Genomic DNA, 25,077 nt, shown 5'->3' on the forward strand with positions numbered 1-25,077 from the left:
TTATGAACCTGCACTACTATAGTTTCCAATTTAACACATTATAATTTCTTTCCTGGAAGCCTCACCTGTGACGAGGAAGGTAGTTCTGAATCACAGTGCGTCCAATATCCATAGTATTTGCTCCTTCGCTTACCACAAAACAGTCTCTGGGTAGTTGTTCTTGAACATGGTAGAATACTGTGTAATAATTCATAGGCAGGGATTTTTGGGAAGCTAATTCCTAAAGTATTTGAGGGAAACATAATCAAATTAGATTGAGATACAGTGAAAAATTAGCAATGTCAATAAGCTACTACCAAACTTATTTGGAAATAGGCAACAAGAACGAGCTATGAGGTTCCCAAATCACCACGCTGAGAAGCTAATGGATCTGTGAACAGGCCTGTGGGACATGCTAAGAAAAAGGGGACCCACAGACCCAGTCTGGGACACAATCAAATAAACCAGGGAATAGCTTTCTTCCTGGACACCCACCATGCACAATAGCATCCTAGAGCGAGACAAGTCCTACAGTAAAGATAGCTGGAAACACTGGGTTAAACAAAACTAAACAGTCTTATTTGAGCACTTTTAAGAAAACACTGCATTACAAAAAATAAAAATTTTATTCTAGAATATTTTAATCTGAAATATGCCCTTAAACTTAAAATAAAAATGAAGTCAGGATTCTAGAAAATCTGAAAATCTGGTTCTTCTCCACATGCACTGGAGAGTAAAGAGGATATGCTTCACCCACTATTTCAAAGAGTCTCTGAATAGAGCAAGGTAAGTGCCTTTGTCTAGCTATATGCCTTCTAGAGTAGAGAGAGAGACACATGGGGCTTCAGCAGCAACAATCTCATGTGCTCCCAGCACTGCCTCTCCACTTGTGCTATTCTGGCCTGTTGGAGATTATACGTAAAACGGATGAGGCACCCTCCTATACTCCTGTGCCAGGAAGAGAGGCAAGTTCCTTCCATCTTAAACTAATATGATTCCTAGGGAAAAGAAGGGATTAATCATCACACCATTCAGGAAAACAGAATTGAGCCTGGCTCTTGATAGAAACAGCCACTGATTAAAATTCCAATGAGACACAAAATTACGTATAATTAATTCTGCTAGTTTTGAAAATGTGAATTTATTCCAAGATGTCTGACCTATTAGGGAACAATATGAGAATAACTCAAATTTCGTATTTGCTTATGCAGGATTCTGTCAGTGAGAAACACTACATGAACACAGAAAACTGCACCCAGCTGAACCAAGATACATAGAAATACACAAAACATCGAAAAAAATCAAGAACAACCTTTCTCACAAAGAAAAAATTCTACCTATATACAAAGACTCTAAACAGAAATCACCACATCCTGCAGAAGTGATTCATTTCACTGCTAGTAGTAGTGGATGATGTGGTAGTTTCACACATTACTACAACTTCCAAAGCCTTTAGATATCAGGCAAAGCCATGAGTGCAGATGAGAAAGTTGCAAAACAATTTCCAGTAGTGATATAAAAGTTAATCTGAGGGGCGCCTGGGTGGCTCAGTTGTTAAGCGTCTGCCTTTGGCTCAGGTCATGATCCCAGGCTCCTGGGATCGAGCCCCACATTGGGCTTCCTGCTCCGTGGGAAGCCTGCTTCTCCCTTTCCCACTCCCCCTGCTTGTGTTCCCTCTCTCGCTGTGTCTCTGTCAAATAAATAAAAATCTTTAATTAAAAAAAAAAAAAAGTTAATCTGAAAGGGCCATAAATGGTCTCCACCAAAAAAAAGAAAAGAAATGTGAGGTGATGGATGTGTTAATGAAGTAGATGGGGGAGGGGGAATCCTACCACAATGTATATGCATATAAAATCACCATGACGTACCTTTAAATATCTTACAATTTCGTATGTCAATTATACCTCAATAACGCTGAAATTTTTTTAACAAAGAAAAAGAAGGCTGTATATTAGATCAAATTTTCAATTTTGATGAAATACCTATCTATTATACATGCCTGCTTGAAGGACTTTTATCTTAATGGTAGAAAAATATGCTCCAAGATTTAAGATTCTAAAAGATGTCTTAATTATGATTTGGGGCCAAGGTCAAACTGAGGACAGTGAGCTCTACCCATTCATATAGGTTCTTACAACTTTCTGTCCAATGTCAGATTGGTCTCCTTCTACCACTTCACACTAATTCAACAAGTTGCAACCCTTCCAATGCCTACTTCCACAAGAGACTTCAGGTCTTCTTCAAGGAAAAGCACCGTATTTATTGAAATATATATTTCTTAACCACTTAACATGTATAAAACTTTGCCATCATTTTTATTAATTTATTGAAGATTTATTCATTTATTTTAGAGCAAGAGTGTGTGCGGGCACACATGTGTGTGCACAAGTGGGGGGGAAGGGGCACACAGAGAGTGAGAGAATCTCAAGCAGACTCCCCACTGAGCACAGAGCCCAAGGGGGGCTCGATCCCAAGACCCTGAGATTATGACCTTAGCTGATACCAAGAGTCACACACTTGACTGACTGAGCCACCCAGGCGTCCCTCTGCCGCCATTTTTATTAGGTTCCTATCTTAACATTTCACAAAGTTTTTGAGAGCTGTGCCTCTAAACCCTTTTTCCCATGAGCCCTGTGGTTTTTACTGCATGATTTCATATAGCGTGGTGATTTTAGGAATGCATAAGTCATATTATGACAGAGCTAACTGAGCCATGAACCAGAAGTGGTCTTGAGTTTCTGTGAATCTCAAATTACCTTGGAAGCAGCTTCATTGATCTTCATTTTTTCTCTCAGAGTTTGCCACCAGCTGCTCTCTGGAGGATACTGCCATGGTGTTTTATCAAATTGTTCTAAAAGCTAAAAAACCAGGCTTTTTATTTTTTGAAAATAAACTTAAGTCATATTAACACAACAATCTCTTATTAAAGAAGACAATACTGCTATACTATCCTGCCATTCACATCACTCACACTGTTTTTCCTCTAGGCGGCTAACAACTGATAAATAGGCAACATGGAAAGCTTCTGTTTGGGTCAGTGTGGACTTCCACCAAAAGTTGGAATTTCCATAGAACACAGGGGAAATGCTACCTTCTCCACACCTCACAGGCAGGGGCTTTTATGCCCTCCTCAGCCTTTGACACTAGAAGGAAAATCATAGAATCCTTGTGGGAAGGACAACAACCCCAAATACCCAGGGATTCCTGAGATACAGACCAAATGCTCTAGGATGATTTAATATGTGATTGGAGGATGCTTCATAATATTATATAATCATGATAACAATACCAATTTGTATCCAAAATCAAGTAATAATTGTGACTATATTTTATCTCCTGTTACAGTGATATATATAAATTATGTACAAATAAAAAGAATCTTGACAAGTCACTAAGTACCATTTGAAGAGTAAAAATCTCTTTATTTTCTAAAGAAATACTTAGATTTTTCCAGTACATAAAGACATTTCTTGGTTCTAAGTTCAGTTCTTCTGGAAGCTGTATTATAATTTTTCAGACAGCTGAATCCTACTTACTAAATCACTGTTTGCCTACTGAATGCCTTTAAGTCTTAATCGCCTTCCAAAAATGCTTAATTTACATAAAAATGATCTATATATAAGCAGTTGGATTTAGTGAGTTCCAAAGTTATATTTAAGAATAGCTTTCCATCATAAATTTTATTTAAAATAGATATTAATAAACCTGTCACCAAGTGAATCAAGGTTGAAACATTTTTAGGAACTGACTATTCCCTAAAGACCAATCCACATAAACTAAAACCTAGGCAAACGCTCTTACCTGTTTAGCAATAGCATTTATGTCTCCTAGCAAAGTCACAGCAGGCTTTACATTATTCCCCAATTCTTCTGCACAGATATCAACCTAAAAAAGAGATAAAGCTTAAGAACGAGCCATGCTTATTCTTAAAAATCTCAAAGAAGTCAATTAAGGCTGAATAAATGAACTGAAGATTTGATATTCAGGAAATTTTTTTTTTTAAGTAGGCTCCACGAGCAGAATGGAGCCCAATGCAGGGCTTGGATTCATGACCCTGAGATCAAGACCTGAACCGATATCAAGAGTTGGACATCCAACCAACTGAGCCACCCAGGCGCCCCAAGAAATTTCTTAATAAAAGTAAAAATCCATAGAACTATGAGTATCACAGCTAGGACAGAAACCTCATCATCTTCCTTCATTTTAATATCTACTCTGTAGATCTGGGTATTGTTCTATTATACACAGGAATGCATTTGACTTGACCAATTATAGTTTTTAATCTAATCAATAAGGTTCTACTTAATTACACTGGAATTGCTACTTAGAGCAGTTCTCAAATGTGAGCTATCAGAATCACCTGGTAGCCTTGTTAAACCAGAGATTGCAAAAGTCCACTTGAGTTTCTGAACTCAGTAGATCTGAAGTGGGGACCAAAAATGTGCTTTACTTTTTTTTTTTTAAAGATTTTATTTATTTATTTGAGAGAGAGAGAATGAGAGACAGAGAGCATGAGAGGGAAGAGGGTCAGAGGGAGAAGCAGACCCCCCGCTGAGCAGGGAGCCTGATGTGGGACTTGATCTCAGGACTCCAGGATCATGACCTGAGCCGAAGGCAGTCGCTTAACCAACTGAGCCACCCAGGCAGTACCTTCTACACCAATAAGGAAACTGGCTTAAAAAGAGATTCATAATGATACAAGAACCATTAAAGTGAGGTCAGAGTATATTCCACTCTGTTTAGTGACAAGTAAAAGCAGCATTTAGAGATTTCCAACCAAAGGGTGTTTGAAAAATTTGGCATCTAAAAGGACAACTCAATCCCTAACAATGTTGAATGTTTTGTTCTAATCTACCATTCTATTTAAACCCCTTTTGTCTACCTTTAAATAAACCTGAACTATGAAGAAGAGGCAAATTGTGCTTTTCAAACTATTTAAAACTTGGTTTTGAAAGGTTTTCTGGTTAGAAGTAAAGCAGCATATTATGTTTCATAGACTTGAAAAGGCAGCTTACTTTGGTACCTGTAATTATGTTAGATAATTTATAAAAATCTACAAAAGCCAAGAAGAAAGCAGAGCTGATAATAGCTGAGGAGAACAGTAAATCACAGCGCTGATTTTAAATCTCTCTGCTCTGAGTACCTGGATAAACTTCACATCTGGCTGATACCTTGGAGGCAGTCCGAAGTGCAAAATCCAGTTTAATCTGGCACCAAATAATACGATTACATCAGCAAATTGCAAAGCCCTATTAAAAAGAAAAATCTGTTATGATATAAAAAGTGTATCTACACTTCTGACTTGAATTATTCTAAAATTAATTTCTAAAGTATTTAGAAAAGTTTAAATAATCTGGAGTTTATTTTATTTTACTCTTCAGAATCAGCTTCTAGGGTAAATTTGATCTTTCAAACCAAAATAATTATGAAGCCAATTCTATTTAAATAGTAATCTAAAAGATGAAATAAGAAGAAAAATATTATAAAACTATACCTATTTCATTGTTTATTACTTTTAAAATTTTTTTTTAATTAACATATAATGTATTATTTGTTTCAGGGGTACAGGTCTGTGATTCATCAGTCTTACACAATTCACAGTGCTCACCATAGTAGATACCTTCCCCAATGTCCATCACTCAGCCACCCCATCCCTCCCACCCCCCTCCACTCCAGCAACCCTCAGTTTGTTTCTTGAGGTTAAGAGTCTCTTATGGTTTGTCTCCCTCTCTGGTTTCATCTTGTTTCATTTTTCCCTCCCTTCCCCTATGATCCTCTGCCTTGTTTCTCAAATTCCACATATCAGTGAGGTCATATGATACTTGTCTTTCTGACTGACTTATTTCGCTTAGCATAATACCCTCTAGTTCCATCCACGTTGTTGCAAACAGCAAGATTTCATTTTTTGATGGCTGCATAATATTCCATTGTATATGTATACCACATCTTCTTTATCCATTCATCCGCTGATGGACATCTAGGCTCTTTCCATAGTTTGGCTTTTGTGGGCATTGCTACTATAAACATTGGGGTGCACGTGCCCCTTCAGACCACTACATTTCTTTCTTTGGGGTAAATACCCAGTAGTGCAATTGCTGGGAAAAATTACTACAAGTCTACTGTAGATAATCTCAATAAAACAGAAAAAGCATAAAGAAAAAGAATTTCACCCAATAATACTATCAACTTAAAAGCTATTATCAATAGCCTGCCATATTTTCATCTAGTCTTCTTTCTATGCAAGTATATTTTTACATAGTTGAGCTTATATGCTATAATACTGTCTCATGCACTTTTGCTTATTACATTTTCCTTTGTCATTAGGTTCTTCTTAAAATTTTTATTTTTTTATTTTTATTTTTTTAAGTTTTATCTTACTTTTTTTAAGTAATCTCTACACCCGATGTGGGGCTCAAACACAACCCTGAGATCAAGAGCCCCATGCTCTTTGACTGAGCCAGCCAGGCACCCCTTAAATACAATTTTGAAAGGCTATATACTTTGCAGAACACATATACGTAATTTATTTTAACTTTTCTCAATTACTGGATAATTTATAAATACTGGGTTGTACGTCCTTTTTTTTTTTTTAAGATTTTATTTATTCATCTGAGAGAGAGAAAGAGAGAGAGAGAGAGCACACACAAGCGGCGGGGAGGGCAGAGGGAGAAACAGACTCTCCACTGAGCAGGGAGCCTGATGCGGGGCTCGATCCCATGACCTCAGGATCATGACCTGAGCCAAAGGCAGATGCTTAACTGCCACCCAGGTGCCCCTGGTTTGCATATCCTTATGCTTGAATCTTTTTTTTTTTTTTAAGATTTTATTTATTTATTTGACAGAGAGAGAGAGAGAGAGTGAGAGCAGGAACACAAGCAGGGGGCGTGGGAGAGGGAGAAGCAGGCTTTCTACCGAGCAGGGAGCCCGATGTGGGGCTCGATCCCAGGACCCTGGGATCATGACCTGAGCCGAAGGCAGACGCTTAACGACTGAGCCACCCAGGTGCCCCATGCTTGAATCTTAATACATATTTCATATTGATTCCTAGAAGCAGGTATTTTTAAGACAACTGATTCATATTCCCAAATTGCATTCAAAAATCTTCACCAAATTTATTGCTAATAGTTTTATTTTATATATCTTAATATCCTTGTCAATATAACTTCTAATTTTTAAAAATAATTTTTACTTTGATATCCACACTAATATTAACATAGCCATCTTTGTTTTGTTTTTGTTTACCTCATACACCTTTGCTCATTTTATGCTGTATCATTTGTTTCAGATGTTGTTCTTATAATATATATATGTAACTGTCATTATTATTGACCCAATCAATAATGTCTCTGCCTTTCTACAGAAGAGTTTATTAATTGCTGTGGGGTTTTTTTTTTACTTCTCATTTTCCTGCTTCTTGGCTATTTCCCTTTTATCCTATATTTTTCCACAGGGGATCTGTTCTTTTGCTTTTGTCTTCTTCAGTGATGATATCATACACAAAATACCATTTTCATATACTGTTATCGGTCCTGTGGGACCCAATTTAACAAACAGATAAAAACTACAACTGAAAGGATAGATTTGTTAATGATACTTGAAATTACTGATTCAATTATTTACAGCCACTTGCAATCTTTTTTACACTCTCTAGTTCTGGGAATGAACGGGCACATGTCTGGGGCTCACACCTGGGCTGTGTATGTGTGGACAGACCCAAAGGAACATAGCAAAGGCTTTGAAACTAGCAAGACAGACCTTGAAGTCTGAACTTAACCAGGCTAATTGCTTGCTAAAACAAAGTCAACATTCTACAGAGTATGTAAATATGACCTAGAATCTTGAAACATAATACTTAAAATCTAGGATACATTCCAAAAATACTCAATATACAAAAGAACCAGAAAAATGTGACCAATTCTCAAAAGAAATGAATAGACTCACATTCTGTGATGACCCAGATGTTGAAATTAGTAAACAAAGACTTTAAAGCAGCTATTATAATATGCTCCATAAAGTAAACAAAAATACTCTTCAAATAAATGGGAAGATAGAAGTTCTCAACAGAGAAATATAAAATATGAGACAAAAGCACTGGAAAGAACTAAACAGAGAACATAGCATAATGTACAGAGATGTTAAATCACTATGGTGTACACCTGAAACTAATGCCCATTGTATGTCAACTATACTTCAATTAAAAGATAAATAAAAGGTTTACTTAAAAACAAATAAAAATAAAAAACATTTCATATAAGAAATTTCTAATAGGGGTGCTCGGGTGGCTCAGTCGGTTAGGCATCCAATGCTCAGGTAATGATCTCAGGGTCATGAGATCAAGCCCCCTGTTGGGTTCCATGCTGGGCGTGGAGTCTGCTTAAGATTTTCTCTCTCCCTCTCCCTCTGCCCCTCCCCCCTTGCTCACTCTCTCTAAAATAAATAAATCTTAACCAAAAAAAAAAAAAAGAAATTCTAATAAACTACTTCAAAGATGGAAAAAAAAAAGAATTGAACAGATATTCAGGGACCTATGGGACAGTATCAAAAGTCTACTATTTCCATTATCCCAGGAAAGGAGAAAGAGATTGGTGTAGAAAAAAAATTTGAAGAAATAATGGCCAAAAACTACAAATTTGGTGAAAGACATTAATTTATAGATTGAAGAAGATCAGAGAACAGGATAAACTAAAAGAAAACCATACCCAGACACATAATCAAACTGCTGAAAACTAAAGATAAAGAAAAATCCTGAAAGCAGCCACAGAACATATTACATATAGAAGAACAATGATTCAAATGACTACAGATTTCCCATCCAAAACCATGAGGGTCAGAAGGTAGTAGACAACATCTTTTAAAGCTCTGAAAAGTCTAAAAACTCTAAAAACAGGTGTGCTTAAAATTACATTTCAGATCTTCTCCTAGATTCATTAAAGTCACGAAATAAATTAGCCTAAGATCTGCCAAGCCACTGTACTTAAACTCTAGAATGCCACGCACCTGGATCTGGCAGCACCCACACAGTTTGGATGGTTATCAGGGATAACGCCCTTTCCCATGGGGGTGGGCAGAAATGGCAATTTACATTGCTCCACCAATTTCCTGAGGGCCTCCTCTGCATGGCCATAAGCAGCACCTACAAGCAATGCAAATGATTCCACAAGTCAGTTATGGTCCAGGCACTGTGATTCCTTTTTTTTTTTTTTTTTAAAGATTTTATTTATTTATTTTGACAGAGAGACACAGCGAGAGAAGGAACACAAGCAAGGGGAGTGGCAGAGGGAGAAGCAGGCTTCCCACGGAGCAGGGAGCCTGATGCAGGGCTCGATCCCAGGACTCTGGGATCATGACCTGAGCCACCCAGGTACCCCATGGCACTGTGATTCTTAAAACAGCTCACACGAATTTGCTTTTAGAACTTCTCAAATAATCTCTTGTTTATACAGGGCTTGCTTACACTCAAAACAAACTGTAACTATGGTTTTTATCTTTGGTATTTTAAAATGTTTAAGAAAGCCACAGTTCTAATTTCCTCCCCAATAATATTCTCAATTATTCTGAAGAATGTGTACTACAAAACAAAAGTTGCATCTCTTCTCCCTTGCTGCTCTGAATTGTCTGTTCTATGGTTCCTACTGAATTACTACTCACGATTCCCTAAATACAGTATCTTTACTGACAGGCCCAGGTGGGCAAGGAAGGACTTTGCTCTGACAGAGAGAGGCTCTCTCTAACCTCACACATTGCTTCCTACCATCAGCTAACGTGGACTGCACAGTCTCCTACCCTAGGCATGGAAATTCTAACAAGAGACGTTAGTTTAGTACATTCAGATTCAACATAATGCTCCCCCATATAAAAATACCTTTAAATCTTTTCTCATACATGTCAGATGAAAAATAGCTTCTTTTCATCCAGAAAGTTTCCTTGTATTCTCTTTCTTGCCTCAATATCTTTGTCCATCCAGTTCTCTCTTCCTGGACTGTGCACTCAGTGAACTATCATCCATCTATTCAAGGTGTAGCAGCGTCATCTCTTCCAGAGTCTTTCCATACCATCTACACGAGCAAATTGTTGCTGCTTCCCTTGAGAATACACCTTACCCTCTCTATACACACCACTTATGGGTCCACTGCACTTATTTGTTACTAATCTATCTCTAGGTAGGGACCATTATTCCTCTGTATATCTTACAAATGTTTTCTATAATCCCTACCTTATCGTAAGTACTCATCAAATGCTGGTTAAAAGAAGAATGAAAACTAGCATCTACTGAGTTCCTTCTACCTATCTTATTATTTAATCATAACAATCCTGTTGAAGTTAATATCTCTGTTTTACAAGTGAGGTAATTGAGACTCAAAGTAGTTGTTTGCCAAGACCACAGAGCTAATACAGCATACAGCTTCATTCGACTCAGCTCTGACTTCGATTTTTTTCTGTTGTCCACCATTTTCATTAAAATTATTTTTAGTTTCTATGTAGTTAGTTCCTCAGTAGTTGATAATTGACTAACATGGTCATAGGTGACTCACAGCCCCCTCAGTTCTAGAACATATAATGGATAATAACTTGCTGACAGGAGTATAAGTTGGTATAATACCTTGGGAGAAAGCAACTTGACAATATGTACCAAAACCCCTAAAATATGAAGTACCTTTTAACTTAATTTTCTTTTTGGGAATCTATCGTAAATTGTAAATATGGAAAAAGCTTTAAGCACAAACATGTTTGTCACAGCTATACTAAACAAACAAAAAACTGGCAAAGATTTAAATATCTGTCAGTGAAGTGTTAGTATATACATGAATAGACCTTAAAATTATATTTAGGAAAAAACTTGAAGACCATGAAGAAATGTTGTTACAATATTAAATGAAATAAAATATAAATAAAACTGTCTATATGGTGTGATCACAATATATGAAATATACATGCAGAAATGAATAGAAAAGTATTACATGTTAAAAATAGTTGTCTTTTTTTTTTTTTTTTTTTGAGAAAGAGAGAGTGCATGAGGGAGGGGAGAGGGGCAGAGAGAGAGAGGAAGAGGGAGAGAATCTTAAGCAGGCTCTGTGGAGCCCAATGTCGGGCTTGATCTCACAACCCTGAGATCATGACCTGAGCTGAAATGAAGAGTCAGACGCTTAACCAACTGAGGCACCCAAGCGCCCCCAAAACAGCTATCTTTGGATGAAGGGATTTCTTCTTTCTAATCTTCTGGATTTTCCAATATTTTTTATAATGATCAAATATTATTTTTATAATGGAAAAAACACATTTTACACAGAAGACTGAAGAAACAGAATGGGTGATACTCTTTTAAAAGGGCAAGATCTCTGGGCATTCTAGAATAATTCTGTGATAAATTAGTAAATAATCCTAAATGAAAAGAACTCATACTCCGATTTCGAATATTAGATATGTTAATAAATAATGAAGATAATTTCTAAACAGAATCAGTATTCTTTCAACAGCCTAGCAAGATTTAGAGTTCCACTCGCGGCTACCTTTCCCGATGATAAGAAGGGGCTGTCTGGCATTTTTAATAACAGATGCCGCCATGTACACAGCAGAGGTTTCTGCCATACTAACAGGAGGTGGCATGCAGCACTCCACATACCTGGAAATAAAGAGCTCTGTTAATTAAAAGAGGCCAAGTTTTAAACTTTTTACTACGAAAATACCAAATATATAAAAAGGTAGGAAAAAAATAGTACAATAAACTCCATATACCCACCATGTAGATTCAACAACTAATATTTTACCACACTTGCCTCACATATACACATACAAATATGCATATCAATTTGTTTCTTGAACCATTTTAAAGTGAATTATAGGCAATTAAAAGCTTTTCCATGCAGCTCTAAAAGATAAACTTTCTCCTATATAACCATAATGTCCCTACCATATCTAGTAAATTAAGTTACTCCCTAATACCACCTAAAAGCCAATCAAATCAGTAATTCACTGACAGGAAATCTGAGTTAATGGCTTTACACTGTAGTAACAGTTACTGTAAGAACAGTAAAAACATATTCAGAGCCAGGGTTTAATACTATGTGCCATTTAATCTCATTTAATTTTCAAAGCAATGAGGCCAGGAGCTACCATTATCTCCATTTCACCATTGGTGGGCGGGGAGAGAAACTCAGAAAATAACTTGCCCAGGGTCCCCAGATGGTATATGGCAGAAACTGGATTGACCTAGGTCATTCTGTCTCCAAAGTCCATGCCTTTAACTATCTCACTGGGAGAATCAGTATTTTGATAATACAATATGCATTAGGAAAAGAAATTTTAAAACTGTCATAGTTAAGTATTTCTGGACACCAAGTCCTCAGTGTTTTCATTTATTTTAATTAATAAACATCATACACTGTACAAAATTTGAGCATATAAAACAAAAAAAGACATTCAATCTTTACAAAAATTTTATTTTTTTAAACTTTTTTTTTAAAGATTTTATTTATTTGAGAGAGAGAGAGGGTGTAAGCATGATGGGGGAGGGGCAGAGGGAGAAGCAGACACCCCGCTGAGCAGGGAGCCTGACGTGGAGCCTGACGTGGGGCTCAACGTGGGGCTCGATCCCAGGACCCTGGGATCATGACCTGAGCCGAAGGCAGACACTTAATGACTGAGCCACCCAGGCGCCCAACCTTTACAAACATTCTAAAGAAGGCTTACAGAGTTAACTTACCAGAGACTCAGCTCTGCCTTCCCTCCCCCCAGTAATATTTTATCATGTTCAGGTATTATGCCGGGTAGATGTCCTTTTTGTCTGACTCTCACAAAGAGAAACAACTCTTTGGTATACTGAATATACAGAAATGCACACTGTTTTTCTGCAGTGACTAGAGAACCACTTGCTCCACAACAGCAGGAATATACTAAATGGTACCCGGGATGATGTCTTAACCTAAGTATCCACCCTTATCAGAGGTGACTTAGATACCAGTGAAAAACTGTTTCTTATACTTTTTATTTGCTCAGTGTTTATTTAAGGAACGTGAAAAATCAGAGTAACACCTGAGTGGAATATTTTTAAATCACAGAGACAGACAGAAAGACTAAAGTTTTTTATGCTGAGTCCTAAATAATTTTTCAGTGGTCACCTCATCTCTTGGTTTACACTTTGAAGACTCTGAATCACCCCTGCTACATTAGTGAGGATGTATTATTTACGGCCTCTGGAAGAATCATTTCAAATAAGTGCTTAGGAAGCTTCATGTATGTATTTAACTTAATATTTAACCTCCCAAATAATTACTAAATAATACCATTTTATTTTATTTTTATTTTTTAAGATTTTATTTATTTATTTGACAGAGAGAGACACAGCGAGAGAGGGAACACAAGCAGGGGGAGTGGGAGAGGGAGAAGCAGGCTTCCCGCGGAGCAGGGAGCTCAACGCGGGGCTCGATCCCAGGACCCTGAGATCATGACCTGAGCCGAAGGCAGACGCTTAACGACTGAGCCACCCAGGTGCCCCTAAATAATACCATTTTAATTAAGAGAATTAAACCCTTTGGCTAGGATTTAGTTTAATTATTAAACTGTTAAAAGTTAAGACAAATGAAGATTAACTTATAAACTGCTAGGTAAATTGTTAAAAAGGTAAACATAATAACACAATTAAGAACTTCAGTATAACTATTACTCACTTTACAGAATTCACATTCACTTGCAAGTTCACAAAATCTGCAGGTATGTCAACATAACAAGGACCTGGACGACCATAAATACTGCTTCTCACTGCCTAAATTACAAATAGAAGAAACGATTTTAAAATTCTCAATCTTTATCACATAATCCACTCAAAGATAATTAAAAATTGTGAAAGGAATACTATTTTGTTTTTTTCTGGACATCCACAGTTGGGGAAATAAACAATTCTAACTAAAATTGAAATGCCCTCTATTGATTATATATATTTTAAAAGATATTTTTGTTTAAAAGGGGAGCGACAAGAAAGAAAATACTCACCTAGGGTTTTAAAATTCATGTCATATTATAGTCTTAGAAATTATCCACCAGGCTCTGCCTGCCAAGTGTTTATAACATGTGCTTTTACTTGCTTCTAGTCCTAATGACTTGGCTAAGTTTTCAGAAACTCTGCATGATGTTATCATATGTGTCAAATGGTCTATGTAACACATGGTTTTGAAACAGCTCAAATGTAACTCCACATAGAAATGTTGCTTAACTAAGATTAATTTATAACATGCTGTTTAGGCAACTAAGGCATGGTTTTATATGCATTAGTACTAATTTTCAAAACTAAACTTGCAAAAGCATAAGAGAAAGGTTACCCAGGGTTTCATCTTAGCTTTTTTTTTACTTTTCTACAGTTAAAAAAATAATTTTAAAAACTGAAGGAGAAACTTTTTTCAAAAATAATTTATTTTATCTGTTTCTAGAATTGACAGCAAACATTAAAATATAAATAGCTCTTTAATACTATCATTTTTGACTGCCTGAATATATACCAAATTGTTGCTTATTCTGTGGAGAATACAAATAACACAGGTATGAGCAACTGAGAAAAACCAATTGACCTGGAGGACTTATAATTAAATACTTTTACCTTTTCGATAATAGAGGGAATATTTTCTATGCTGCTCGGCCGGGCAGAGAACTTGCTATATAATCTACAAGCTTCAACCTATATGCAGAAAGAAAATCACTTAAAATTCAGCTCACAGATCATATTACTCTTCGGAAGGAAGACAAAATGTTAAATCATTACTTTCTATTATGTGCAGAGAAAAGATGGAGAAAATACATTACCTGGACTGTTTCTTAAAAGCCTAGGCAAAGCCCAAATTTCCACCTCAGTATGATTCAGGAAGTAAATCAAAAACAAGACATCATTTTCATTTCTCAGACTGGCAAAAATGAAAGACTTTGATAATACTCAGCATTTACCACCACACAGGAAAGCAGGCACTCTCCTAAGCTGCTGGTGAGAGTATAAATGGGAAGGGAAGTTGATAATGTCCACTAAAAATTAAAATGAGCATATCCCTGGACCCAGAAATTCCACAGCCAGGAATACAAAACTTCACCTGCTTCATCTTGTTACAATTATAATCTATCCTTATTACATTTCTGCCAGTTTTCCTGTTATATATTTTACTGCTATGCTGTTTGGGATGTGTCAATTCAGCAATGCTAATTTTTCACTGTTTAATGCACTCTAAGCAATATATAGAAATGGTGTCTCTTGATACTTTTTGGTATGAAAGTTGGTAGTCTTAGTCCCATGAGCATGATAGAATTAAGATTTTCAGTCTGTTCCCGGTCATGCCATCTAAAGTATTTCCACAAAAACAGATACTTGGATTTTAAATCAAATCAGTGATTTTCTCTTCACATTTTTAATTTCACCTAATAAACTTTTATTATTTTCCGATTCAGAAAAAAATATCTGCAGTAGACATTATCCTCTGCTTTCTTTTCATCTATAAAGTTTCTGTAGTAAGTTTAAATTTCTTTTTTTTTTTTTTTAAGTATTTTATTTATTTATTTGACAGAGACAGAGACAGCGAGAGAGGGAACACAAGCAGGGGGAGCAGCAGAGGGAGAGGGAGAAGCACGCTTCCTGCCGAGCAGGGAGCCCGATATGGGACTCAATCCCAGGACGCTGGGATCATGACCTGAGCTGAAGGCAGACGCTTAATCACTGAGCCACCCAGGCGCTCCTAAATTTCCTTTTAAATAACTTATCTGTTCTGCTTATTTTTCAAACGTATTAGCATCTTTTAAATAATGGTTGTTACTCTTTACCATTAACTAAGTAAACTTCAATTCCCTTTCAAGGGAATAAAAGTGTAACTTTTGCATCAACCTATACCAAGATCTAGTATTTTACAATAATTTAAATCATAGAGAAAATTCTATGTTTATATTCTGAGGTTCTCACAATGACTTCTGGATTAACCAGTAGACTTTGCCTAAGGTTTTAACTTTGCTCAGAACTTTGCGCTGGAAATGCACAAATATTTTCTTAAGAGTTAATCATTCACTCTCACCTATTTGCTTTCTAGAACTATTCTTAAAGCTGTAGCATTTTGTTTTATGCAACTATTTATGAAGACCTCTGTAGTACTTGTAATATATTAAAAAAAAGTAAAAAAAGAAAAAAACACAAAAAACAAACCACTATAGAATTTTGTTGACAAATTCTTTTAAGTTTTTAGAAATTTTTAAATATTCTCCTTCAGCCTTCTAAAATAAAAATGAACTTGTCCAGTCTACTGATAGTCATTTTACATAGGACTTTTCCTCTCAACTTTTTACTTCTCTGAAGTTTGGGAGGCACAGTCCCACACCATTTTTATTCCTGCATCTTGAGTCTTTAAGAACTTAGTTTCAGAGTTTAAAAACCTGTCGAAAAGCTATATCTCTTGGAAGACTGCTCCTAAGCAGAGCCTGAGCTCCCTTAATATGCACACTGAGACTGTCTTGTAGTTAAGGAAAATTACCTCTAAATTACCTCAGGTACCTCTGTTTTGTGTATTTTGCAGATAGGAGTTTTTATTTCTTCTCCATAAATCTTATTTATTTATTTATTTATTTTTAAAGGTTTTATTTATTTACTTGACAGAGAGAGACACAGCAAGAGAGGGAACACAGCAGGGGGAATGGGGGAGGGAGGAGCAGGGAGCCTGATGCGGGGCTCGATCCCAGGACCCCGGGATCATGACCTGAGCCGAAGGCAGACGCTTAACGACTGAGCCACCCAGGCGTCCCTCTTCTCCATAAATCTTAATAGCGTACATTTATGCTACTAAACTCTAAGAAAAATTTTAGAGTGGGTACCTGTGGAAACTCCTGGAAGGCTCCCATCATTTCCTGCCTTCTTTCAGAAGAACCACCAATCACAATCAAGGGCCTGAAATAGTCATTGTTTTAAAAGAGAATTACAGATGAGATCGACATGTAAAATACTCAGGAGAGTGCCCAATTAAGAAATAGCCATGTATGTTGAGAGAGACAGAGAATTTCACTTTCCCTTAAAAACTATAGATTAGGGGCACCTGGGTGGCACACTCGGTTAAGTTCTTGGTTTCGGCACAGGTCCTGATCTCAGGGTCGTGAGATCTGAGATTGAGCTCCCCATAAGGCTCTGTATGGGTGTGGAGTCTGCTTAGGATTCTCTCTCCCTCTCCCGCTGCCCCTCCCCTGCACTCGAGAACACGCACCTGCTCTCTCTTTCTCTCAAATAAATAAATAAAATCTTTAAAACAAACAAACCATAGATTAAAACAGATTTAGGAAGCAACCTGATACAAGAGAACCCTTCCTTAATTTCAGAAAAAGTTGAAATTCATAGTAAATGCTTTTCCTTCGTGCCGCCCACTTTCCAAGCCCTTCTGAATGCTGATGCTAAACCTCTACGTGTGGTGATGTAAAATAAATTTTTATGACCTTCCCATTAGTCTTGGAATTAAAAGGAGGAAACAATTTTTTTTTCACACTTTCCTAGGTGAGTCTACTTGGAAATGGTGGAGTAAGAGAAATTCCTCGGTAATAAATTTCTTAAAGAAAAGATACAGCAAACTTAAAGTTACTAAAAAAATATCAGACCCTAAAGTAGGTAAGAAAGAGAAAGACTAGGAATGAAAAAAGGAAAGAAGGCATATGGCAAGAAAGTGAACAATGCCCTTCCTACATTAGTCTAAATAATATCTAAATATTTAATCTTCCTTTATACTAGGAAGGTGAAATATTTTATGAATTGACTAGAACATAACCCCCTTTAACATGATCTTATTGGTAAAGTGCCAAAGATGGGGTTAAGGGCAAGGTCAAAGAGTAAGTACTAAGGAGCTTATAAAGCAAACTCAAAAAATATAATTTCAATTGTCTTGCTAATTATGCAAAACAAGATGAAGAACTGGATATACATTCTTACATATGGAGCTGGGGTCTTTAAAAAATAATTCTCCACTTAAAGAGGACTTGTACACACATTCACATATATAGAGAGATAAAAATACACACACACACACAAAAACTCCAAAATGTGTGTTTTTTTTAAGTTTTATACACAGTGTCATTTTAATGAGTTAAACATGAGACTATTCCCACAAGCTTCTACACAGAAGTTTATAAACACTTAAAATCTCAATGAAAGAAGACGTTAGATGAAGCACATATTATATACTGTCTAGTTCCCATGAGTTTAAACAGAGAGCTATGCCCACATGCTTCTACATATATGTTTAGAAACACATATCTTTTTTTTTAAGTAGGCTCCATGCCCAACATAGGGCTTGAACTCATGACCCTGAGATTAAGAGTTGCATGCTCTACCGGCTGAACCAGCCAGGCACCCCTAGAAACACCTAGATCTTAATGAAGGAAGATGTTACTTGAAAGGTTTATATACAGGGTAGACTCAATGAGTTAATCATATGTGTATTCCCATATGCTTCTACACATAAGTTTTCCAAAATCTCCAAAATGTTAACAGTGTTTACCTCTAAGTAAGATTGCTGATATTTTTTATGTTCTTCCTAATACTTTTCTTAATTTTTTACTAAGCCATTCCCTCAAGCACTTGATTCCAAGTCTTCCCACCCCAGATCACGAATAACAATTAATTACCAACAGTTCAGGTTTGCATTTGCCATACCACCCAAAGCGTGGATGAGACCTGGGCCAGAAACAACAAGGCATACGCCTGGCCTAGAAGCAAAACAGAATTTACTGTATTAAAAGCAGGTCAAATGCAATAGCTGATTAATAACACTCTAGAAGGAAACATGGCAACCTTCTTGGACTTCAAAAAGAGGACATATAGGTCTTTACTACAATTGGTAAAGCAATTATTAGAATATTTTCTGAATTATAAAAGAAACGAGGGAAAGGTTATGTTAGTCTTTCCTGCAAGAAAGAAGATACCTATCATCTTCACACTGTATTTCACTAACCTTTTCATATTTTGAACCTCTTCATATTTTGAGGAGATTATATTTGGGCCCAATCAATTTAATGGCATACAAAAGCCAATTCTTGATGCTGAGTACATTTTTGTTTGGAGAAAAGTGTTTAAAAAATTTTTTTTAACAAATAAATATGTCATTTGATCTCTGACAGAAAATAATTCTGAAATGTAATGCTCTGCCTCAAATTTTTTAAACTGAATTTGAATGCTTCACCCTAGATGTGACTTTCTAACCTTAAAACACTCAAGGAAAAAGTATCTCCATATAATTCAGTTTGCCATTTTACACATTTACAAAGTCATTTAAGAAACTCTGTTTAAGATAGCCTTCAAAAGAAATTGAAATAAAACAAAGACTTTAGTTTACCTGCCTGTCAGATATCCAATCGCAGAGGCAGCATAACAAGCCTACAAAGAAAAAATACTGGAACTTAAGCATACTGGGATCCTTATAGTAATTGCACATATAAAAATTCACTATTCAGTAAGAAACTAGAACTGAATGGTAAAGGAGGAATTAGAATGCTTTCAGTTTTAACAAGTAATGTTCTACCTGTAAATTTCAAATAACAGTTTAGGTATCTAATCTAGTTCCTAGTATTTCAAGGAACTTGTCTATTTCATCTAGTTTATTAATAATATCCTCTTACAACTGCTTAAATATCTACAGGATCAACAGAAATGTTCCCTATCTTATTCCTAATATTGGCAATTTGTGTTTTCTCTCTTTTATTCTTCATCAGTCTTGCCAGGGATTTATCAAATTTATTAATATTCTCAAAGGACCAATTTTTGGCTCTGTTGATTTTTCTATATTGTTCATTTATTTTCTAGTTCACTGATTTCTGCTCTTGTATTTATTATTTTACCCTTTTCATTAGGATTTAGTGTGGTTTTCTTTTTCTAGCTTCTTAAAATGTAAGCTTAGAGCACTGATTTTTGCTCTTCCTTAGTAATAGATTCATTTAAAACCATTTCCTCTAGGAACTGCTTTGGCTATGACTTACAAGTTTGAAATCTCATCTTTTCATTATCATTCAGTTCAAAATATTTTCTATTTTCCACTGTGATTTCTTCTTCAACCCACTGGTTGATTAGGGTTCATTGTAATGTGTCCTTTTTCTTTTTTTTAAAGATTTTATCTATTTACTTGAGAGAGAGAGAGAGCAGGTGGAGGGGCAGAGGGAGAGAGAGAAACAGACTCACCACTGCGCAAGGAGCCCGATGTGGGGCTCGATCCCAGGCCCAGGGACCACGACCTGAGCTGAAGGCAGATGCGTAACCGACTGAGCCACCCAGGCGCACCCCCCCCTTTTTTAAGATTATTTATTTATTTATTTGAGAGAGAGAGAGAGAGAGAGCGTGCATGAGCAGAGGGGAGGAACAGAGGGAGAGGGAGAAGCAGACACCCCGCTTAGCAGGGAGCTGGAAGCAGGGCTGAATCCCAGGACCCTGGGATCATGACCAGAGCCGAAGGCAGACGCTTAAAGGACTGAGCCACCCAAGCGCCCCTGATGTGTCATTTGTCATTCCTGCTATTAGTCATTTATATTTTCTTTCATTTTTTAAAAAAGATTTTATTTATTTATTCATGAGAGACAGGGAGAGAGAGAGGCAGAGGGAGAAGCAGGCTCCCTGCGGTGCAGGGAGCCCGATGCAGGACTCCATCCCAGGACCCTGGGATTATGACCTGAGCTGAAGGCACACACTTAACCGATTGAGCCACTCAGGCGCCCTCTGTTTTTCATTTTTGACCAGTCTGCCCTGAACTTTTTTTATTTTACTAGTCTTTTTAAAATGTTTACAAAGTATCAAATGTGTTATTTAACTTTCAAATGTTTGGGGATTTCCTAGTTATCTTTCTGTTACTGAATTTATTTCCACATGGAGAGGTTACATGTATTATATATTTTCAATCTTTGGAGATTTGTTGAGATTCCCTTTATGGCTTGCATATGCCTAGTTTTTACTTCTTTTTCTTAAAGATTTTATTTCTTTATTTGAGAGACAGAGACAGAGAGAGAACAGGAGTTGGGGGAGGGCAGAGGGAGACGGAGAAGCAGGCTCCCCTCCAAGCTGGGAGCCCAACGTGGGGCTTGATCCCAGGACTCCGGGATCATGACCGGAGGGGAAGGCAGACGCTTAACGAACTGAGCCACCCAGGCGCCCTGGTTAGTTTTTACATTTTTTTTAGTTTTTACTTTTAAACTACACTTCAGCTGCACAGCAAAAAAGGGGAGGTGCTAAATCAAATACAAGATAACCTGAAAATATGCTAAATGCCGTCTCAAATAAATCCTTTTTCTTAGTCTGGGACATCTTTTTTCCAGTATTATTTCTTCTCATTTTTTTAGAAATAATAAAAAATAGGATATTTTCTAACCTCCAATCAGCTTTATGTGTGGTACACTGAACTTAAAAAAATGTTTAGGACGTAAGTGTAAAAAATTAAAAATAAATTTTTATGAATCATAATCTTAACTGACACCACTACATATGCCCAACCAAGAAGGTGCATAAAGGCTCTGTACCATTTCTGTGTTACTATTCTCCATTGGCCCTTATCTCTTTTCCCTTTTGCACATAAGTCCAAATTCACAAAGGATAATAATAAGACATCCCTAAGAATGCAAGTGCATAAAATATAGTATCTGTTGCAATATGAACACTTATTTGGACACTGAGGAGCACTGTCCACTTATTAAAGTGGGGTAATAAATGTTGCTACAGAATGAAAAATACAGAACATATAACAAAAATCATATTCTTCTGTTGCAGATGTCAAAAGTTGAAAAGGAACTCTTATTATAGATCATAAAACGTATTTCTTGGGGTGCCTGGGTGGCTCAGTTGGTTAAGCATCTGTCTGCCTTTGGCTCAGGTCATGATCCCAGGGTCCTGGGATAGAGCTCTGCGTCGTCAGCTTGCCTCTCCTTCTCCCTCTGCCCCTGCCCCACACTCCCCCAACCCCTGCTCATGTGCTCATGTGCTCTCTCTTGCACACTCTCTCTCTCAAATAAATAAAAGAAAAACAAAAAAAATGTATTCCTTTACCAAGTTACCTCCACTCACAAGCAGAATACTGTGTGCAGTACTTAAAAGAGCAGACTCTAGAACTAAATTGTTTTGATTCAAATCCTGCTCTCCTACTTTCTGCTGTGTAATTTTGGCAAGTTACTCTGTACCCTGGCTTCCTTATCTATAAAATGAACATAACTGACAGCACTGCTGTGAGGATGAAATCAATTAATACATGTAAAACATCCCGAATATTGCCTGCACACAGTTAGAAATGGAACAGTGAGAACTAACAGTGTGCCTACTTCCTGGAAAGCTGCTCAGTATATGTCTTGATTACTCTAAGGATCCAATGAAAGATAAGCAAGTCACAACCAATTATACCTTTCTCTTTAGTACAACACATAATTGGATGCCAAGTCCTCTTTTGCCTCTTATATGGCTTCTGACTTGGTTCTCACATTCTCTCTTCATCATCCTGGCATTACCCTTAATTCAGGCACTAGTTAAGTCATCCTGACTACTGCAAAGACTCAGGTTGACTGAGGGGACTGTCTACTACTAGGAATGTCCTACAGGCATCTCAAACTCATATCCAAATTGGCTCTTCCAGCTGTACTCCCGATCTGAGTTAGTGGCACTGTGATCTACTCAGTCAGTTAAGCAAGCCCAAATCTAAGAAGCATCTCCAGAAGAGCCTGTCCTCTCCTTCCTAGCTGGTTAATGCCTACTCATCCTTTGAGACAGCTCAGGGACCATTTCCTCTAGGAAACCTCTTAAGTTTTAGCTGAGTATCCTTTTCTAGGCTTCCATAGCACCTTGAATATACCTCTATCACAGCACTTATCACATTATAATAAAATTGTCTGCTTATGTCTGTCTCCACAGCTAGGTTATAAGCTCCTCAAGGACAGGGACAGTATATCATTCATCTCCACATCCATATGCCCAATAAAGCACCTGGGACCTACAGAGGGCCTCCACTAAGCTTATAGGACTGAAATAAAACTTCAAGCTGTCCTACTGATCTATACTCTGTACTACTATGATTTCTAAAGTACAAATCTAATTATGTCTCCCACCTATTTAGAAAACCCTTTACAGTCTCATTCAATGCCGGCTGAAAAAGCCCACACTCCTTGTCCAGCCATGGACTTACTACAACTCCCTCTTAGTCCACCTAGTCAGTCTCACAGCCCTCTGTGCCTTTAAGCTATTTTGATGGAACAGCATGAACAAACATTGCCTTTATGGATAATCTTCTCTGTCCCACTCAGAGAGAACAAGTCACCCTTTACATGCACCGTTCCTTATGCATACATCTATTGTAAGTTATACTAGATAAATTTGTTCTGTGTGTTTTGCACTCACCTTCCCAGATCGTGTTCAACTTAAAGATCAAGACTAAACCTGATCCCTTCAATATATCTCTCTAGGTTTGGGCTTGCTTGATCGACTAGGTGAATCAGCACCACTGACTCAAATCATGAATACAGAGGGAAGAGCCAATTTGGAGGGAAAAGGTAATGATTCAAAATCAGACATGAGTTTGAAATGCCTATAAGACATCCCTAGTACGTATTTCCCATAGTCAGCTTGACTCTGTGCAATAAGTCAGAGAAAGACGTAAACACCAGTACCTGGTATGTAATCATTAAACATGTGGTGTATGAAGAAGAAACCAGACATTCCACTTCCAGAAAAACAGTAAAATATAAGTCTTATTAATAGGTCAATAGTTTCATCTTCCCACACAGATGAAAGAATAGAATGTTGTTCCAACTAAGAAGATAGAAGCAATACAAACTGAAGACCTGATTTAAGATTTAAAAAACCACAATCCTCAAATCTTATACTTAAGGATTGTCATTGAATTAATTTAAAAATGTTGTAAGTTTCTACATCATACAAAAACCCCAACCACGCCAGGCACTATGGAGATATAACAAATGAACCTGCTCTCTAGGAGCCCACATCTGATGAAGAGGAAGGGCAGCACTTAAGGAGGTCAAGGCAGCTGTCTGGCAACAGGTGGTAAGAGCCTGAATGAGAGAGCAACAGTGGGAGTGCAAAGCAGGAATACTTAGCTGTAGATGGACTGACAGGATATGACACCATAGAAGTTGTTTCTTGATCTTTTAAGCCAGCATTGGTGAGAGGAGGGCAAGGCTGGGTTGACAGAGTAAGCACTGAGACTGGGTTGACAAAATGTCTTATTTTCCATTCTTTTGCTTCCAAATAAGCCTCTACGAAGGGTGGCAGCATGATGTGGGGGGAAGGAGCACTGGACTGGGATATAGGACAATGACGTTCTAATCACAGCTTTTCCATTTGTGATACTGTCATCTTGCAAGGCCGTCTACTATATAACAGGAGACCCGGCCTTCACCCATTCATCTGGTAGGAACTGCCTGCGCACCTATCATGTGCTAGGCAGTGGGGATATAGATGTATCAAGAAGAAATAATACCCCTCCTCTCTTGGAGCTCACAGCCAAATAGGGAAGTCAGACCAGACAAATAATACACAGAAACAGACACATAATAACAGATAGTTATGCGAGGACACAAGGCCTGGATTCAGACCTGGAAACTGTCCCTTCCAATCCCGACCCTCTAGACTTGGCAGAGTACAACCCTGTGCAGTGTCAAGAGCATGGACTCCAGACCCAGAACACGTGGGTTGACATCCTGGCTCAGCCGCTACCAACTATCACCTCGGGCAAATTACTTAACCTCTCTGTGTCTCACTTTCCTCATCTGTCAACTAGGATTAACCGAAGTTCTTGCTTCATAGGATTGTCGTCATTGGCACGTGTGAAGTACTGGAACAGTGGTGAGGGCTGGGCATCTGCAGTGAATATTTGCCGTTATTAGCAATCATTCCCAAAAACGCTTTTGGCTCCCAGTGTCCATACTTACGGCTTGCTCATTCCTCATCCCGACATATGTGATGCCCAGCTTCTGCGCCGCAACGGCGATTTCGGTCACTGGGATGCCCACGATGCCAAACATGTACGCCACATCCTGGGGGCCAAGAACAGAGGAGTAAACGCCCGGACCCCCGCCACACCGTTCCCTCCCGCGGCGCTAAAAGGAAAGCCTCAACGCAAACCTCCCCGGTCC

General features: G+C 37.6%; 1 protein-coding gene across 5 annotated transcripts in view; it reads right to left on the bottom strand.

The window, feature by feature from the left end:
* Positions 1-25,077, bottom strand: part of HACL1 (2-hydroxyacyl-CoA lyase 1) — a 35,863-nt gene that overhangs the window by 10,465 nt on the left and 321 nt on the right. For 2 of the 5 annotated variants that reach the window (XM_078071989.1, XM_036092520.2), the window contains exons 2-13: positions 24,874-24,978; positions 19,302-19,342; positions 18,595-18,675; positions 16,804-16,876; positions 14,567-14,644; positions 13,644-13,738; positions 11,487-11,599; positions 8,977-9,112; positions 5,123-5,228; positions 3,781-3,864; positions 2,736-2,837; positions 66-220 (exon numbers count right to left, since the gene is read on the bottom strand). In XM_078071989.1, the coding sequence (XP_077928115.1) occupies positions 66-220; positions 2,736-2,837; positions 3,781-3,864; positions 5,123-5,228; positions 8,977-9,112; positions 11,487-11,599; positions 13,644-13,738; positions 14,567-14,644; positions 16,804-16,876; positions 18,595-18,675; positions 19,302-19,342; positions 24,874-24,978 (1,169 nt within the window). Of the gene's footprint in view, positions 1-65; positions 221-2,735; positions 2,838-3,780; positions 3,865-5,122; positions 5,229-8,976; positions 9,113-11,486; positions 11,600-13,643; positions 13,739-14,566; positions 14,645-16,803; positions 16,877-18,594; positions 18,676-19,301; positions 19,343-24,687; positions 24,803-24,873; positions 24,979-25,077 lie in introns of those variants that run through there. The other 3 variants (XM_078071999.1, XM_078072006.1, XM_078072002.1) reach the window with 3 other exon arrangements.

This window comes from Halichoerus grypus, chromosome 1 (assembly GCF_964656455.1).
Source record: "Halichoerus grypus chromosome 1, mHalGry1.hap1.1, whole genome shotgun sequence".
Classification (NCBI taxonomy): Eukaryota; Metazoa; Chordata; class Mammalia; order Carnivora; family Phocidae; genus Halichoerus; species Halichoerus grypus.